Source organism: Orcinus orca, chromosome 1, assembly GCF_937001465.1.
Source record: "Orcinus orca chromosome 1, mOrcOrc1.1, whole genome shotgun sequence".
In the NCBI taxonomy this organism is placed as follows: Eukaryota; Metazoa; Chordata; class Mammalia; order Artiodactyla; family Delphinidae; genus Orcinus; species Orcinus orca.
Genome location: NC_064559.1, coordinates 37,398,793 through 37,418,004, shown reverse-complemented (window position 1 = coordinate 37,418,004; position 19,212 = coordinate 37,398,793). Strand labels below are relative to the sequence as shown.

General features: G+C 41.0%; 2 protein-coding genes across 8 annotated transcripts in view; both read right to left on the bottom strand.

The window, feature by feature from the left end:
* The window catches only part of CD46 (CD46 molecule), a 54,382-nt gene extending 47,137 nt beyond the window's left edge, over nt 1-7,245 (bottom strand). For 2 of the 7 annotated variants that reach the window (XM_033410492.2, XM_033410496.2), the window contains exon 1: nt 6,984-7,242. In XM_033410492.2, coding sequence (XP_033266383.1) covers nt 6,984-7,104 — 121 coding nt within the window. In that variant the 5' untranslated portion in view covers nt 7,105-7,242. Of the gene's footprint in view, nt 1-6,983 lie in introns of all 7 variants that reach the window. The other 5 variants (XM_033410490.2, XM_012537694.3, XR_007474116.1 and 2 more) reach the window with 4 other exon arrangements.
* A 7,450-nt stretch (nt 7,246-14,695) lies between these two features.
* Nucleotides 14,696-19,212, bottom strand: part of CR1 (complement C3b/C4b receptor 1 (Knops blood group)) — a 276,865-nt gene continuing 272,348 nt past the window's right edge. Inside the window, exon 47 of the mRNA XM_049702725.1 lies at nt 14,696-14,740. Within this exon, the coding sequence (XP_049558682.1) occupies nt 14,728-14,740 (13 nt within the window). The 3' untranslated portion in view covers nt 14,696-14,727. The remainder of the gene's footprint in view (nt 14,741-19,212) is intronic.

Sequence of the window (19,212 nt, the reverse complement as noted above, 5' to 3'; positions counted from 1 at the left end):
AGTAACTATCTTGAAGGCATAAAAGAAGAGAGAATTCCTAATATGACTCTCACATACAGTGCTGTGTATGGAAAAAGAAATGTCAACTGGATGGTTCAATCTATTCGACTAACTTGAAGTATTTCTTCCCAATAACATGCATCGCGAAAGACATGCCTTCAACAATGTGCAGTTTAGAACATTTGCTTTGGCCATCAGTTGATTACAAGCTTTATATACTGTAATAACTGGGTCTAATATCATACTTGTTTTATAATCAAATATCTTCTTCTCTTGCTCAGAATACTGAATTCTTTTTTCCTATGAGGATTTTCAAACTAAACATTCCCAGCATCAGAAAAATAGTATATGGACTGAGTTTTTTTCTAGAGAATTTAAAATGTAATTGTAAATGTAATTGTTATTAGGCTGCAATGCTACACTTTAATAACAGATGCCATTTTCTGCATTCAGAAAATTCCCCAATTTTCCAGATGAGTTTCAGGAAGGTGAAATAGTCCCTAATATGGATCAAGAAAACTGTTCACCTTCTGTACACTTACAAAAATTATGCAAGCACTCTCTACCTGCTTGCAAAAAATAAAAATAACTCTCTGACGTAAGCACACACCCACACCCCTGCCCAGGTGGTACCTTTAGAAAATCATGGTCTCTGACCCAAACCGGAACCTCAATGAAACCTGACGAAACTTCCCCTTTTCTCACTCTACACAACCTATTTTCAAATTTTATTTAATTTCTCATGTTCCACTCATTTCTAGGCCTATAAAAAAATCACATAAATCATGTTCGAAGTAATTAAGTAGCCTCCTTCTAAGTAAATTCATCCTAGCACTCTCTCCCTCAGTAATTTTAATTACCCTGTCTATAACATCTGGAGCTATTGTTCATTCTCTCTTTGTTCTCTTGTGCCTAAAAAGCTCTTTTCCTTGGTTTCCAGGTAGCAAACCAGCCTGGTTTTCAGCCTGTCCTCTGGCCGCTCTTCCTTCTCTGTCTGATTGCATAATGTGACGTTCCTCATGAGTTATTCTACGAGCTCTCCTTATTTTCATTCTGCAAATCCCCCCGGGTCAGAATGTATACTCTCATGACATCATTACAACTGATGAGAGCTGCCTCCCAAATCCCTCTCTCCATCCTAGATCTTAGCTGGGGTGCCAAGTCTATGTGTTCAACTGCCTCCCCACAGCTCCACTTGGAATGTGTCACACTATCTCAAATAACATAATGAAGCCAGCAAACAAGATACATGTTTTCCACAACTGAAATGCCTGTTCCCTCTCTCCGTTTCCACCTTTACTTCTAATTCAAGCCACTATCATTTCTTATCTGGATTGCTACAAGAGTTTCTGAATAGGTCTCCTTACTGGTCTTGCCACCTTTCATTCAGTTCATTTTCACACTGCCACCAGAGTAATACTGATATGATACTAGGACCAAGGCCCTTCCAAGTCAGATATGTTTCAACGGCTCCCTGTTTCCCTCATGATAATGTCTAAGGTTCCTTGACATGGCTAACAGAGCTTTAATATCTGCTCACTCTTGCATACTCTTCTAAGCCACATTCAATTCCACTAGTAGTGCCCATTAAATTACTCAACTTACTTTAGCACCCTAGACCTCCATGCATCATATTACTTCAGCTTTGACCAGAGACCCTGCCATTCCTCCCACCTACTCATCCTTCAGTTTCATCTTAGATGCCACTCCTTCCTGGAGGCTCCTAACATTTCTCACCCAAAAAATTCAGTTAGGGGCTTCCCTGGTGGCGCAGTGGTTGAGAGTCCGCCTGCCGATGCAGGGGACACAGGTTCGTGTCCCGGTCGGGGAGGATCCCACATGCCGCGGAGCGGCTGGGCCCGTGAGCCATGGCCACTGAGCCTGCGCGTCCGGCGCCTGTGCTCCGCAACGGGAGAGGCCACAACAGTGAGAAGCCCGCGTACCGCAAAAAAAAAAAAAAAAAAAAAAAAAAAAATTCAGTTAAGTGTCCTCATGAGCCCCAATTTATTTCTTTCATAGCCATTTTCATACTGTAATTGTTCATTGTTTGTACTCCCTAGGAGACTGTAACCTTCTTGAGAACCATGTCTCATTCTTCACTGCATTTCTAGTTCCTGACGCCAGAGCTGAAGGGGCACTGTTATCAGTTCTATAAACTCTTGGATCAAAATTCAAATTCTTTATACTGTTCAGCCAACCTGTTCCAGAGATATCTGCAAATCATCATTTTTCTTTGCTTTTGTATGCCTTTCCTCAAATTTTTTCCATTGCTTTAGTTACAGATGTTTCCCTTTATCAGAGTTTTTTTTTAATGTCAAAATACTTGTGCTTTATTTATTTGAACCCATTCTTCAATACTGCTATGACTAGAAATGGCATTTTAACATTCTCAAAGGAGAACTCCAAATCCTGTTGGTTACATTTTTTTCCTAAAGTATGGTATGAAAGATCCCAGAACTTGTTTCTAACAACAAAAGAAATGATATTAATTATCTTGGAAATAGCACATTTAAGCACTACCTGTACCAACTATATTTTAAGTCCTTTTAAACTAACTTACTCTTCATACACATCCTATGAGTTAGGTACTATTTCACCCTCTTTAAGATGAGCAATCTGAGCCATAAAGTAACTTGCTTAAGAATACATTCCCAGAAGGTACCAGACCCAGGAGTGAAGCCAGGCAGCCTAGTTCTACTGCCAACACCATTTCCCATCACTGTCTCTAAACTGGAACCCTTGCATGGTTACACCAATACACTCTGTCTGCAATTTAGTCCTCAAGAAATGGTCTTATACTGAGCCTAGGGAAATTAAAGCAACCTTAGTTTAGATTTGCATTCTGCTAAGTCAAGGTGCCCAAAAACAACAGGTGATTTTTATTACGATGGTTGTTCATTGCTACCTATCCTGTTCTTTTCACAATTATTCACTCTGTGATCTATAGCGCTGCCTTCCTCTTGCCTCCTTTGCTCTACTGCGGCCACACAGGGTAACTAGGCAGTCCATGACTGCCCTGAGCCATGCCACATCTCTGAGCCTTTGCTCACAATGCTCCCTCTGCTCTGAACACCCTTCCTCCTGCTCAGGAGCAACTCCTGTTCAACTCTTGTCTTCTTTAACTTAATCCACTCAACATCTCCTCTGGGAAGTACTTTCTGCTTCTCCTGGGGAGGCAGTGACCAGTCCCCTTCTCTTGGACTCTCCTCTGCACGGATCTCTCAGCTCACCAGTGGACTCCATCCATCCATGTGGCCACAACACCTCACACAGTATGTCCCTCATAGCTGCTATTCAAAAAACTTTGGTTCTCAAAGAACCACTGCTGTTAAACAGAAACCAATGGTAAAGAATATAGTATAATGAATCTAATATTGAAAATAATCATCTTAAAGCATTATGCACTGGAGAAATATTTGACCACCTAATTTCTTTTGTCTCATATCTCCCAGTATATGTAACCTAGCAACTGACCAGATAAGGACTGTTCTCCCTACACTGTAATATGTAGAGTAAGAAACTAAGAAACTACTGTGTAAGCACTTATTGATCTTGGCTTCTTTCATTAGGAAGAAAGAAAAGACCTAAAACAGGCAGAAGAAACCACCCATAAAAGGAAATTGTAGGTTTTGTTCCAAAAAGCAGACCCATTCTGGAGGAATGAGACTGGTCCCTTCTGTGATCCCCTACCATTTGGCAACTACCTCTGAGATGGCAAGCCTCCCAAGCACACACTGCCCACTTACAAAACCTTCTCCTCATGAGCTGTTTCAGTGAAATATTTATTTTATCCACATACTTTCCCTGCCAGTATAGTAAGTTCGCATTTGTACCTCATCTATGTTTCCCACCTATCCTGATTTTACCTTTCAGCCTTAAAACCTCACCTTGTTTTTCCTCCATTTCTAGTTTTGTTACCTTCCACAATACGTGCTATTCATTTTATTTATCTATTTTCTTCTATTTTATTTTTTAAATTTTTATTTTATTTTCATTTATTTTTGGCTGCATTGGGTCTTTGTTGCTGCGAGCGGGCTTTCTCTAGTTGCAGAGAGCAGAAGCTACTCTTCGTAGTGGTGGGCGGGCTTCTCATTGCGTTGGCTTCTCTTGCTGAGGAGCACAGCCTCTAGGTGCACGGGCTTCCGTAGTTGTGGCACGCGGGCTCAGTAGTTGTAGCTCGCGGGCTCTAGAGCGCAGGCTCAGTAGTTGTGGCACACGGGCTTAGTTGCTCCGTGGCATGTGGGATCTTCCCAGACCAGGGATTGAACCCGTGTCCCAGATTCTTAACCACTGCGCCACCAGGGAAGTCCCTCTATTTTCCTCTATTTTACTTTTTTTTTTTTTTTTGGTACGTGGGCCTCTCACTGTTGTGGCCTCTCCCGTTGCGGAGCACAGGCTCCGGACGCGCAGGCTCAGCGGCCATGGCTCACGGGCCCAGCCGCTCCATGGCATGTGGGATCTTCCCGGACCGGGGCACGAACCCGCGTCCCCTGAATCGGCAGGTGGACTCTCAACCACTGCGCCACCAGGGAAGCCCTCCTCTATTTTAAATAGTTCTCATCATATCCTTCAACATCTAGCTTTAAGCCTATTCTAAACATTATTATTCTTTAAAAATTTCCTTTTAATTTCTTGTTAGCACTGCTGTTCCATCCCCACACCTCTCTGGCATAGAAATAAACTTTTAAAATGATCCGTAATAAGCAAGACGAGTATGGTGAGACCTGAGGATTCTACTATCAGGAGAAGATAGATTGACCCCCAGTTGCTCCTTCCTTAGCTTTTTAGGCACCAAAGAAAGGCCATCCTAAGCATGGCTCTCTTGCTTCCTCCTGGATGCAAGAGAAGTTTTTCCTGGGTTCTAAGCCCCAGCCGAATGTTACCTTTAATTTTCTGGTACTTGAGAGTTATACAGAGTGTTGACACTTAGGCAACCACAAGTGTGACAAGACAGCCAAGATCTCTGCATTCTAGTAAGGAAAGAACAGAAAACAGTTTGGGAGAGTGACTACCAGTTAGTGGGGTAATTGAGCTGGAACATGTGTGTCTACTGGAAATAGTGGGTCAGAGACGGTCCCTCTGAGAAGGTAATATCACAAGTGAATTTGAACAATAAGAAGGAGCCAAACTATGCTAGAGGCAGGAGAATGTCCCAAGACCAAGGGAACAGCAAGTACAGAAGGCAAAGTGGCAGAGTTTGGCTTGTTCAATGAACAGAAAAGTCTTCCCTTCCACCAGTCATTTGTTAAATGCTGTCAGAGAATCATGCTCCTTTCCTCCTGGGTACTTCTCTTGGGTTATAACATATTCATTAGTATTATGTTTTGGCTACTGCCTACCACTCCCAATAAATTGTAGCAAATATTTGATTTCCTAATGTGTGCCTGGCACTTGGGGGTAGAGCAGTGAGCAAAACACAGTCCCTGCATATATTCATGTGTGTAGGCAGACAGACAAATAGTGAAATAAGGATCATGAAAATAGGAATGGTGTGTTATTGCTCACCAGTGCATCCTCAGGACCAGTACAGGACCTGGCATATAGAAGGCAAGTATTTGTTGAATGAATGCTGCTAATGAAACCGTATATGTAATAGGATCCTTAAAATAACTTGGGCATGAAAACATATGTACATATAAAGACAAAAGGAAATCTACCAAAGTATTAAAAATGGTTGTTTTATACAATAAGCATGCCTTTTTTTAGAATATATGTACTTCAAAGTGCTTTCTGTGGGGCTTCCTTGGTGGCGCAGTGGTTGAGAGTCCGCCTGCCGATGCAGGGGACACGGGTTCGTGCCCCGGTCCAGGAAGATCTCACATGCCAGGCTGCGCCCGTGAGCCATGGCCGCTGAGCCTGCGCGTCCGGAGCCTGTTGCTCCGCAACGGGAGAGGCCACAGCAGTGAGAGGCCCGCGTATTGCAAAAAAAAAAAAAAAAAAAGTGCTTTCTGTAAAACATGAAACAATCCTAGTGGTTGGGCCTTCAGGTTTAGTTTATGAGCTATAGGAGAAAACCAGACTACCATCATTTCTGGTTCACTTCTTAGGATACTCATTTTTCGGTAGATTTGGCTACCAGTGTTTTTTAGGTTGCTTCGGATAGCCCCTCAAACATGACCCAACCTTCAGAAAGAAGGAAAGCAATGCCAAAAAGCCATTCGGTAATAGAACTGAATATTGTCTATTGGATGAGAACAGGAAGATAACTCTATTGCAAAGAAAAAAAAAAAAAAGAAGAAGAACCTGCAAATCAATAACAATACGATCTCGACTACCAAGTTTCCTGTTAACTTTATTTACAAAAAGCACCTTGCCCGCTTTCAAACCCTCTAAATCCCAGGCTCCCAGAGCCTGCTCTCACCGGAGTGCTACAGGCACAACATCTGCTCCGCAGGCCCACTTAAAGCAATCAGTAAGCTTCCTTGTCCCACACTCGGCTCGGCAGCGCTGGCCACACACTTGCGTACACCTGGCCTGGGCTCCCCTAACCACGCCCAGCAGGGCACAAGGCGTCATCCCGCCCAGGGAACACAGGGCAAACTCTCCCCACGAGCACAGCACCAGCCTAGCAACATCCCCAGGCACCTGGGCAACTCAAGAGCAAGTCGTCACCACCAGCCCCGGCTTGGCGCTCCCTTATCCACCTGATCAGTCCCGGAAACACCCTGCAAGCTTTTGCTAGAGACCCAGCTTGGCCCCGGGTAAACCCCAGCCACGCCACCAAGCAAGCCTTCTCTTCGGCCACTACGTGGTCACCACCCCCCGGGGTCCCCACACAGTACGAGCCGGGGACAGTCTGGCCACGCCTTCTACCCTAACTCCTTACGACCCTGTGTGGACTCAGCCCCGCGCCTCCGCCCCGAGCCACCAAGCAAAGCTCCCCCGACCCTCGGCTCCAGCGGGACTGCCCCGCGACCCGGCCTGCCTCACCCCCCACCCGCTCCAGTTCGCCGCCTGTGCGGACACCTTCTCCAGGCTCCTACCGGAGGATATGGGAAGCAGGAGCAGTAGCGCCACCAAAAGAATCCCAACGAAGCACCTAGAAGAAAAGGGACTCTCGGAGCGGTAGGGGGATGCCTTGCGAGAGGAGCAAGGCGCCGTCATTTTCGGGAGATCAGCGAGAAACCTGAAACAGCTCAGCAGAGATCTTTCTGAGTCCAGTTACCAGAGACAAGAATCCGCACAGTCACAAACCCTCAAACGCGGTCTCGCAGCTGGGCGTGGCCTGGGCCGTACCCAGGGCGGAAGTGACTCTATGGACGGGGCCTGCCGGGCCAATAGGCGGGCTGTAAGGCGGGGCTTCGGTGTTGGGGGTGGCCCTTAGGCCTGGAGAGGCGGGGCGTGGCGCTTGCCGAAGTCTAAGAGACCTTGCGCGCGGGCCGCTCTACGCCTCACTCTTAGACCCTGGCTGTACCTGGCTCCTCCTTCTTCGGACCTACACGGAAGTACAGCTGCGGTTTGCGAGAAATGGCTTGTTCACCGCCTGTTCGTAAAGACTGTTACCACCCTATGCAGGAAGGGCGGAAAGGAAGCAAGCGTTGGCGAGGTCAGCATTGTCAGTTTTCCGGAACGCTAGATTAAAGAATAAAACGCATCGAGCTGAAGACAGAAACCTAGAGCCCAGGCAGTGAGTCACTGTGGGGCAGACACCCCTCAGGACTCCAGTCTGGACCTGGGGCAATCCAGACTGTCCGGATACCTGGGCCCTTGCTCAATCTTTGGCATTAGTCAGGCATAATTCGGGACAATAGTTGAGATTTCCGTGGTTGAGCCTCTGCTACTGAAGCCTCTCATGGCCTGATAGATTTGAAAAACATGGAAGGTTTGGCTGTTGCTCTCCCAACTGCTAAAGTCAATTAGTCTCACCTGTATTCCCAGGAGAGCACCCCTGGGAAGGTAAATTATTAAACAACACCGGGCCATTAGCATATTGGGCCTCAACTCTAAGGTCTTGCCTTCGAACGACTAAATGTTTTATTGAAGATGACATATACATGCATGAAAAGGGTAAGGACAAGGGTGCATTAAGTGCCATATTTCTGGAAGCAATGAATGTCGTTAGAGTTGGGATGGGTAGGAATTGATGAGTGACAACTTTTCTGGTGAACCAATCTCTCAATGCTGGAAAATTAAGAATGAGTAAGATTTATTTGTAGAGTTGTGAGTAAACCAGTATGACTAGTAAAAGGAAAGGAAAGTAACATGACCAGTATTAAACAGCAAACAAAGGAGCTGACATTCTCTTCGTATTAGCTAGCAAAGAATAAAAAAGTCAACCACTGTGTAAACATTGGGGATGGGGTGGGGTGGGGGGAAGCACCCTCAAAGTTTTAGTTTACATAACTTTCTCATGCGTTACAATTTTAAATGGACATGACTTTTAAACTGCTAGTTTCATTTAGAGTTTATCCCAAAGATATCATCAGAGCTGGGAGCAAAGATGTATAATTTTGAACAAAATATAAACTCTTAAATGTCTAGCAGAAGTATGAGTTTTTGACAGGCAGCTTTATGGAATGAATTTCTATGAAGCAAGCAGTGTAAAAAAAAATATGAGAAACTATGGTATATTCGTAAGTAGAAAAAGCAAACTCCAAATCGGTGTGTGCCTTTTGTCATTACTTTTATTAAAACAAAATAGTATATTGATACACTTAAAAAGAGATTAGTTGGAAATAGTCAAAATTAACTAACAGTTCATAGGCTTATCTATATTTCATTTTTGTGTGGTTTTTTTCTGTATTGACCTTTGTTACATTTGGAATCAGATAAAGAAACATTTTTTTAAAAAGCCAGCCTGTATATCACCTGCTCTTTTGTTCATAGAATGGTGGGAATAGAACCTGTGTCACTTAGGGTTAAGGTATGAGACGATGGTAAGGAAATGGAAGCTCTTTGTGTAAACCTCAAATGCATCTTCTGCAATTATAGAACTTTATATATATTTAAACAACTTTATACCTGAGATGCACTAAAGGTTTTCTGGGTTCAACAAACTATGGAATTTCCGTTTCCTCCCAGACCAACACAATGTTTGGATTCTTGTATCTAGCATACAAGATACTAAGTGTGGAGGTGATGTATAAAATAAACACCTTAGTGTCTTGGATTATAAAATCCAGACACTCCATGATGACAATTAAAGGAGGTACAATTAAGGAGACAGTGAATAGAAAACTTAATGAGGGGGACTTATCATTTCTGTTATTTCTTATAGTTATAAAACAGTGATATAACAGAAATGTTCTGTGGTTCAATGTTGGCACTTAAAATGGATCTATTTATGTTCTCTGTAACTATTGGTACATAATGTTATATGTCACTTATATCTGAATAAAGTTCAAAAAAACTTTCCCATCTATTTCTAGTCTTGGAAGTAAGTTTTTATTTCTCATGAGAAAATTTAAAAGGGAAAAAAATATGACTAGCGTTTGGTTTACTAGTTACAAATGCTAGATTAGATTCAAGAACTGGGGCTTTACTGGAATTTTATTTCAACCAGTGAAATTTCTATACCTGTGTTTCATCAAGCCATTCTTAATATAATTGAAGACTTTCACATAGATTTCTTTAACTTACTTTGATTCGACCCAACTGAGGCTCCATTTGAAAGGCTTTGAGCCTTATTCCCTATTTTTCTGGACTAGCTCCATGGGGCAGGGATAGTTTTCTTGCTGTATCTCCAGTGCTGAGACAGTTCTAGACCTATACCAGGTACATAACAAATACCCGTTAAATACTGAATGAAATAAATGGGCATTGCTTGTCAAGTGCATATAACATGTCTCTGCCAATCCTCCCCAGCATGGATTTACCAAATGCTGGAAAAGTTCTGAGAAGTTTTGATTTTAATAATGTTAGGTACTGGGAACAAGCAGAATTTGTCTCTGAAAGGATTTGTCTACAACTGTCTGCAGAGAAAACTTTCCTAAATCAGGCATGGCAAGCTGACCTATGAAGTGGATCTACTGTCTAACCCTTAGCCTTGAGATCATTTTAGTGACTGAGTTCAAAGGGGGAATATGGACTGTGAACTTCCTAAGGTGCTGAGAGGAATAGAACTCAAGAGTCGAGGCTTTGAGTGAAGTAGGGGCTTAAACACTAGTGGTTCCTCCAACTCCCCCTAAAGATTTTGTAAAACTGCCAACAGGAAAATAAGAAGAGAATGGAGAATATGGCTGTAGACCAGGTTTTGAGCTATGTAGTAGCTCTCCTGTAAGCTTTAGGAATGGCGGTAAGATGGAGGGAGGTGTCTGTGGATGTCATTAACCCGAGGGGGACTTCATTAAATAAAACAACGTTAGACGATCCTTTGCCTCCTAAATTGGTACATTTACCTTTTGCTTTTCAGAGGTGAGGGTAGCAGCATGAAGGGGCCTGTGAATGCTCTCAGAAGAGGCTTTCACCTGTCACGGTGCTTTACAGGTTAGGTGTTTGTGAAAACCTGAAAGAGAATGGCTAAACAGAGGATAGTTAAGCCACCTTTTTGAGGCTGGTCCTGGGAGCTCTGCCACCTCTACTCGCACCTGGTAGGCACCTGCCAGCAAATTGACCTTCTTACTTGGCTGTTACCTCAAGAGCATTACTGTGGTGCCAAACCCAACACAGGGATTCTGAACCCAGTCAAGTACAGAAAGGAGGGCATTTCTCATAAGGATCACATATTCATTTTGTTTCCTCTTGGCTTTTCAAGGCTATAAAAAGTCAAACAAAACAAAACGAAATTAGAATGTTAGCACTAGGAATAGCTTTGGAGACCGGTTGTTCCAGTCCCTGCTTTTCAGATGAAAAATGTAAGGCCAGGGGTGAAAAGAATTGCTCAATAATACAAGTTAGCTATATAATATTTTAGACATCATTAATATATACACTATTTCCCATAGATAACTGATGTGATAGGAAAAAATCTCACAGATATCTTGTAATTAAAAAGTCACAGGCATCAGATATTTGTTAATTATATTGCTCAGTGACCTACCTACTCCATTACCGGAAAAAACAAAACACATTTTTTCTTGTGATGGAGAATTTTAATTCTAAGAAAGGCCTATTTCCAAGCATTTAATTGCTACTTCCTTTTTTTTTTTTAATTGGGGTATAGTTGCTTTACAATTTTGTGTTAGTTTCTGCTGTACAACGAAGTGAATCTGCTATATGTATACATATATCGCCTCCCTCTCGGGCCTCCCTCCACCCCGCCCCATCCCACCCATCTAGGTCACCCCAGAGCACCGAGCTGAGCTCCCTGCACTATACAGCACGTTCCCACTAGCTATCTGTTTTACATATGGTAGTGTATATGTGTCAATCCCAATCTCCCAATTCATCCCACCCTCCCTTCCGCCAACTGTGTCCACACATCCCTTCTCTATGACTGCATTTCTATTCCTGCCCTGCAAATAGGTTCATCTGTACCATTTTTCTAGATTCCACATATATGTGTTAATATATGATATTTGTTTTTCTGTTTCTGACTTACTTCCCTCTGTATGACTAGGTCCATCCACATCCCTACAAATGACCCAATTTTGTTCCTTTTTATGTCTGAGTAATATTCTATTGTATATATTTACCACATCTTCTTTACCTATTCATCTGCCGATGGGCATTTAGGTTGCTTCCATGTCCTGGCTATTGTAAATAGTGCTGCAGTGAACATTGTGGTGCATGACTCTTTTTGAATTATGGTTTTCTCAAGGTATATGCCCAGTAGTGGGATTGCTGGGTCATATGGTAGTTCTATTTTTAGTTTTTTAAGGAACCTCCATACTGTTCTCCATAGTGGCTGTATCAATTTACATTCCCACCAACCGTGCAAGAGGGTTCCCTTTTCTCCACACCCTCTCCAGCATTTATTGTTTGTAGATTTTCTGATGATGGCCACTCTGATGGGTGTGAGGTGATACCTCATTGCAGTTTTGACTTGCATTTCTCTAATAATTAGTGATGTTGAGCATCTTTTCATGTGCTCTTGGCCATCCGTATCTCTTCTTTGGAGAAATGTCAATTTAAGTCTCCTGCCCAGTTTTTGATGGGGTTGTTTGTTTTTTTGATATTAAGTTGCATGAGCTGTTTGTATGTTTTGGAGATTAATCACTTGTAAGTTGCTTCATTTGCAAATATTTTCTCCCTTTCTGAGGGTTGTCTTTTCGTCTTGTTTATGGTTTTCTTTGCTGTGCAAAGGCTTTTAAGTTTCATTAGGTCCCATTTGTTTATTTTTGTTTTTATTTTCATTACTCTAGGAGGTGGGTCAAAAAAAAGTCTTGCTGTGATTTATGTCAAAGGGTGTTCTGCCTATGTTTTCCTCTAAGAGTTTTATAGTGTCTGGTCTTACATTTAGATCTTTAATCCGTTTTGAGTTTATTTTTGAGTATGGTGTTAGGGAGTGTTCTGATTTCATTCTTTTACATGTAGCTTTTCAGTTTTCCCAGCACCACTTATTGAAGAGACTGTCTTTTCCCCATTGTGTATTCTTGCCTCCTTTGTCATGGATTAGGTGACCATAAGTGCATCAGTTTATCTCTGGGCTTTCTATCCTGTTCCACTGAGCTATATTTCTCTTTTTGTGCCAGTACCATACTGCCTTGATTATTGTAGCTTTGTAGTATAGTCTGAAGTCAGGGAACCTGATTCCTCCAGCTCCCTTTTTCTTTCTCAAGATTGCTTTGGCTATTCGGGGTCTTTTCCTTTAAAAATTTCTTCTCCAGAAACCCAAGAAATAATGCAGATAATAATAGAGGTTCAACTAAACAAAACCATTGAGCATCTTTTCATATATTCGTGGGCTATTTGCTTTTCTTTCTTGAGTGACCTGGGTGTATGTCCTTTACCCATACTTTGGGAAGTTGGGGGAGGGTTGGTCTTTGAATTTTTAACTCTCTAAAGAAGCCAGTTACCCTTCATTTGTGATAGAGGTTGCAATTTTTTTGTCACAGTTTGTCAGTTGACTTTGCTTATGCTGTTTTTTGTTTTTCTGTATTGAGTAATTTAAAATTGAAATTCAGGTTGATGTCCAGCTCACTCTTTATATTTATAAAAGTATATATGGCAGAATACACTCTAAAAGCAACTATTAAAACCCAGAATTACACAGAAGTTAGCAGTAGTCATATGCGAATCTATTGTTAAATATTCAGAAATATCCTGATATTTTCTAGAGATCGTTAGCAAGGCTCATAATGTCATAAAATTTTAAAATATTTATTTATTTATTTTGGCTGCGTCGGGTCTTAGTTGCGGTATACGGCATTTCTCTAGCTGTGGCGTGCAGGTTTTCTCTTCTCTAGTTGTGGTGCACAGGCTCCAGGGCCTGTGGGCTCTGTAGTTTGTGGCATGCAGTCTCTCTAGTTGAGGCGCATGAGCTCAGTAGTTGTGGTGCGTAGGCTTAGTTGCCCTGCAGCGTGTGGGATCTTAGATCCCTGAGGGATCGAACCCACATCCCCTGCATTGTAAGGTGGATTCTTTACCACTGGACCACCAGGGAAGTCCCCCAAATAAATTTTTGATCTATAAAGATGTGAACCAGTTGAGACTCCAGGGCCACTTATTTAGAAAGTATCAATACATGTTTATTAATTTGATAAATTCTTAAAAGTCATGCTTTCTTAGTTAATTAAGTTTATTCTGAATCCATAAAAAATAATCTAGCTACTTTTGTAATAAAAATTATTCTTTTATTTAAATTTTAGTGTTTTTTATATAGAACATAGTACAAAGTACTTTTGAACTAGAGCTTAGGAAATATTAATTTCCTTATTTTGTTCCAGATATTTCCCTTGACCCCTCTCTCTGTAATCATTTAATGCCTTTTACTAAACAGAAATTATTTTTTTTCTAGAGAAAGTGAAAACTGTTATAGCATACATTTTACCACAGTCTATCTATAAGGATTGGGTTCTGCTCTATAAAAGCAAAAGAAGGTATTTTAAAAAGAAAGATATCTGTGTGTATAAAGAAATATACTTGAAGAAAGATTAGCAGAAAATGAATTGAAATATTAACAGTGGTTATCACTAGGTAATATATATATTTTTAAAATATATTTTTAAAATATATTTTAAAATATATATATATATATATATATATTTTTTTTTTGTGGTACGCGGGCCTCTCACTCTTGTGGCCTCTCCCATTGTGGAGCAGAGGCTCCAGATGCGCAGGCTAAGTGGCCATGGCTCACGGGCCCAGCCGCTCCGCGGCATGTGGGATCCCGGACTGGGGCACGAACCCGTGTCCCCTGTATCGGCAGGCGGACTCTCAACCACTGCACCACCAGGGAAGCCCTAGGTAATATATTTTTATGTGACTGATCAGTTTTTCATATCTTCTTCCTGCATTTTCCAAATTCTCCTCAATGAGCCTATTCCATATTATATATATTTGACAATAAGAACGAAAAATGACAAACATGTAAACAGAAATCCTGGGTGACATTTCTTTAAGTAATTGACACTACTTATAAATCCTAAGTGTAGTTTTCCCCTGACTAGATAATGTGTGCTTTCAGCACAAGAGAGGAGAGTGAAGGGGTGACCGTAATCCAAGCTAAGAAGAGGGTGCTTCAGTAGGTACTGGGAGAGCTTCAGCATCTTCAAGTGCACATGTTTGCATCTCTGTGGAGTCACTTAAAAGATTTTATGAGTCTCAGATCTTATTCTGTTGAAATGAATTGGCTCTTTTCCCATCAACATTTTAATTCGAGATGTTCTCTAGCTTTATAGTACTTTGTCAAGGAAGGACACTGAAATAACAAAATATTTTTATTTAGATGACAGCATGGTCGACAACTGGACTACCCAGAATTTATATGCTGATAATCATGTTGCAAGCATTACACATAAATTACAAGTTCAAAGGAAGTGCTTATTGCCTTCTGTGGTGGTTGCTATTTTGGGCACAAGAAAGTATGGCATAAATTGAGGCACTGAGTAGATAAGAGAGGGTAATGAGTAACTTGACATTTTCACATTGCTTCTTTTGTTCTCAGAGTTGAGCAACTAAATAAAAAAAGCCCCATTCCAGAACACATACAGGTCCCTCTTAATACAAAAAATATTTCCTGAGTCTCTTTTTTCTGAATGATGATTTTGTTAGAGGAGATAAACAAGAGCTGGTAGTTTGGAGGAGGGTCAGCTTCAGATAGCACGTCCTCCTCCCCTACTCATAGTCAGGATTGAAAGAAGTTATTGCATAATACAAGATATCAGAATGTTCCCTTGGCCATGCTGAAGCCTCTCCTGTTTCATAAGACCAGGAACACTGTCCTTCCACCAGTGGACAAACCCCTAATGAGGCCTGTCAGTTTACCTGACACCCCTAGTTACTACTGATTCCTCATCATTGTTCTCCTTCTACCTCACAAGATTTCCCAACATCATGTGTTACCTGCATCATATTTGAACATTGTCATGGCCTTCAAAACACAGCTGTGTCTTTGGAGTCTGCTTCTTTAATTTTATTGCCCTCTCTGCTCCTGCACCTGGCCTGGGTTCACAGGTGTTAAGCTTGGTACAGACTCTGACTCCTTGTCTACCATATGTTGCCACAAATGATTAACCTTGATCCTTTGGTAGTCAGTGATCAAAACTGCAAGCTTAGGGACTTCCCTGGTGGCACAGTGGTTAAGAATCTGCCTGCCAGATTCTTAGCAGGAGACGCGGGTTCGATCCCTGGTCCGGGAAGATCCCACATGCCGCAGAGCAACTAAACCCGTGCGCCACAACTACTGAGCCTGTGCTCTAGAGCCTGCGAGCCACAACTACTGAGCCCACGTGCCACAACTACTGAAGCCTGCGTGCCTAGAGCCCGTGCTCCACAGCAAGAGAAGCCACCACAATGAGAAGCCCACGCACCACACAAAGAGTAGCCCCGGCTCAGTGCAACTAGAGAAAGCGTGCATGCAGCAACAAAGACCCAACGCAGCCAAAAATAAATAAATAAATTTATTTAAAAAAAAATTGCAAGCTTAAAAGGAAACATTTGAGACAATTCATTAAGGACTTCCTACCTTTTTATTAAAAGGTGGTCAGTAGTCAACATGCACAATTTGAGATGCACCTTGATGTAAAAGAATGTTTCCAAAAAGTTGAGGATGAATGAAATTTTGGTAAGCTCATTCTCAAATACTTACTGTATACTTCTCATTTGATTAAATCTATACTCAGAAATGTGGGGACAGTTTAAAAAGTGGTCATTACCCATAAGTTAATTTAGTATGGGAGAGAAAACATGTAAGCACAAAGTTTGGTACATTATAGTTGACTACTGAGTGTTACAAGAATGAATGCATTAGCAAGTGAATGACTGTAATAGAGTTAATAGGTAAAAAACAAGACATGAAATGTCAGATACTATGGGATGTGTTTAGATAGAGCTTGGGGGAAATGATGGGAGAAGTGGTTGTCATTTGGTGAAAAAAAAAAGTATACCATCAATATAATCTCAAGGTATAACGTTGCAAATGTAAAATATTATGAAAGAAGCTTAAAAACACTAACCACTGGGCAGAGGCTCTTATAGGCAATTTTAATATTCTTTATATTTTTCTGTGTTTTATATGTTTTCAATAGTGAACACACATTACTTTTAAAGAAACTAGATTATTTTAAAATGGTATAGAAACAAAGTGCTGTGAGTTCCAAAGAAAAACATCACTTTGGATTGGAGTTGTTTGGGAGAGCTTCTTGGGTGAGTGAATTCTGAGCTAGGTTAATGCAACTTAGATGGGAAGAAAGGTGAAACGTGTTTTAGACAGGTAACCTGGCAGGAATGAAACCAAATAAAATGATATTTTAAGCACTCTTATGGACTATTTTTTAAATGAACTCTTGAAAAGACAACCATTGTGTCTGCTGTTTATATTTGGAGGCAACATGGCTGGCCATGGAACAGTTTTGCACAACTTTTCCATCCCAGTACCCCAATAGCAAAGAAAAGGTACGCATCACCCATGAGCCTTGGAGGCCTTAAAGCAGCCCTGAAAGTACAATATTCTCTATCTTATTCATCTTAAAATATCCTGCCTTATTTGTCTTCTGTTCTCTTACATATGTATTTGTGTTAATATAATGCTATTTTCCATTTGAACTATTGGAATAACATTAGGAAAAATGTTCTAGGAAGCCTTGCCATTTTTATCTCATGACTTCTATATCCTATTGGTATACCAGCCAAGCAGCCCCAGGGCATATGCAAATGCCCATTGGAGGAGCATCACGCTAGATGATCATTAAAGCTTCAAAAAATAAATTACCAATTCTGAATTTTTTAAAAGCAATGCACATTTCATTTACTTACATTAACAGTCATGAAAAACAAGCTGTTTGACAGAAGCAAAGTGAGTAGAAGCAAGATAATAAACATAGGGCTTTGCAAATTCATTTCTATTTAGGAGAAAATTGACCTTATCCTGTATATTTTTGTTTAGAAAAATTTGAATTGCATATAACTTAATTAACTATAAAATGCCTCTCCCACTTCCTTACTTTTTCCTGTGGCCCCTTCCACTGTTCTCTATAAAATTTATAACTTCTGACATGTATGTAGATATAAAATGCCAGATTTAGATTAATGCACATGGATAAAGGAAAGAAGTAGGTCAGAAACAAAAGAAATTTACTAAAAAATGTGATGATTTTGCTTCTGCTTCTACAGGAATGGCCTAATACCTTTCTAGTGCTTTTGGTGGTGGTGTTTCTGAAAATGCCCTAAGGATATTATGGATAGGAAATTTTAGAACTCCTGGCCATAGCCGGAGTAAGCAAGGACCAGGTGAATGACTCTGTATGAAAAACTGAAGTTTTGAATTTACAAGAAAACCTTGAGCTGAAATGAGGCACCCTGAGATTGCAGTAAAGATTTGAAGGGATGAGTGTCTAATGGGAGAGAGGCCTGAGAAAAGGGTGGAAAGCAAAACTTAAAGGGGGACCAGCCTGTGAGAAAATCCTCACCGTCTGATGTAGTTCAGGGGTCAGCAAACTCGTCCATTAACGGGCCAGTAGTAAATATTTGGCTTTGTGTGCCATGCAGTCTCTGGGTCTCTGTGGCATGCACTCAAGTGTGCTGTTGTAATATGAAAGAGTCATAGACATTAAGTAAGGAATCAGTGTGCCTGTGTTCCAGTATAACTATTTACGAAACAGCTATGTTTGGTTCAGTGACTTCTTCTATTCAGTCTAGGTTGTGTGCCACTTTTGGCTGTAGCATAATTTTCCTTTTCACCCTAAACCTTATGCAAACAGCTACACGTTTATTACACAACAGCTTGGGTAAGACTACTTTATTTACTTATTTTGACCAATGGCAACTGTATTAGGGTTCTCCAGAGAAAACTGAAGCAATAGGATATCTACATATAGAGAGAGAGATTTCTTTTAAGCAATTGGCTCATGAGGTTGTTGGGCAGACAAGTCTGAAATCTGCGGGGCAGAACAGAAGGCTGGGGATTCAGGTCAGAGATGATATTGCAGTCTTGAGTCTGAACTCCACCAGGCAAGACACGCAGGCTGGAAACTAGGCAAAGTTTCCATGTTGCAGTCTTGGGGCTCAATTCCTTCTTCTGGGAGAAGCCTTAGTCTTTGCTTTGAAAAAGACAGTGCCTGTACACAGCCCTGACAGAGTCACCACCCCAAATCACTAGAAGAAACCATAATCCAAAAACAACAGCAACAACAAAGGCAATTCCACCTCCTGAAGTACATTCCAACTTCTTTGATACCAGTGATCCAACTAGTGAAGTACCATATTCAAATTCTGTTTCCACTTTCAACATTTGAGTTGTTGAAAAAAATTTTAATTCAGTACGTGTATTAGGTACTTGCTATTTTCTTGATTTGTTTGCTAATTTTGAGGATGAACACCATTGCCTTCTTGGGAATATAAATGGATAATCACTTTTTTAGATTTTTCATCTGTATTATTGCTAATTGGCAATGGGGAAAAAATAGGAAAAGTATCTCAGTTATATGTTTCAGTATCGAAAGAAATTAGTTGCTTTATTTTGAAATTTAGAGCATAATTTGCCTCAAGTTTTTGAAATATTTGCAAGGTATCTAAAAGGAAAAACATAACTAAATCCCAACTTTCAAGACTAAGTAAAAACTTATTAGGAAATAATAATAAAACCATCCTATCCATCATGTCAGAAGAATCTAAATTGCCTATTAGACAAGGGCCCATGCCTTAAAACAACACATTTCACCATTCCCAAAGTAA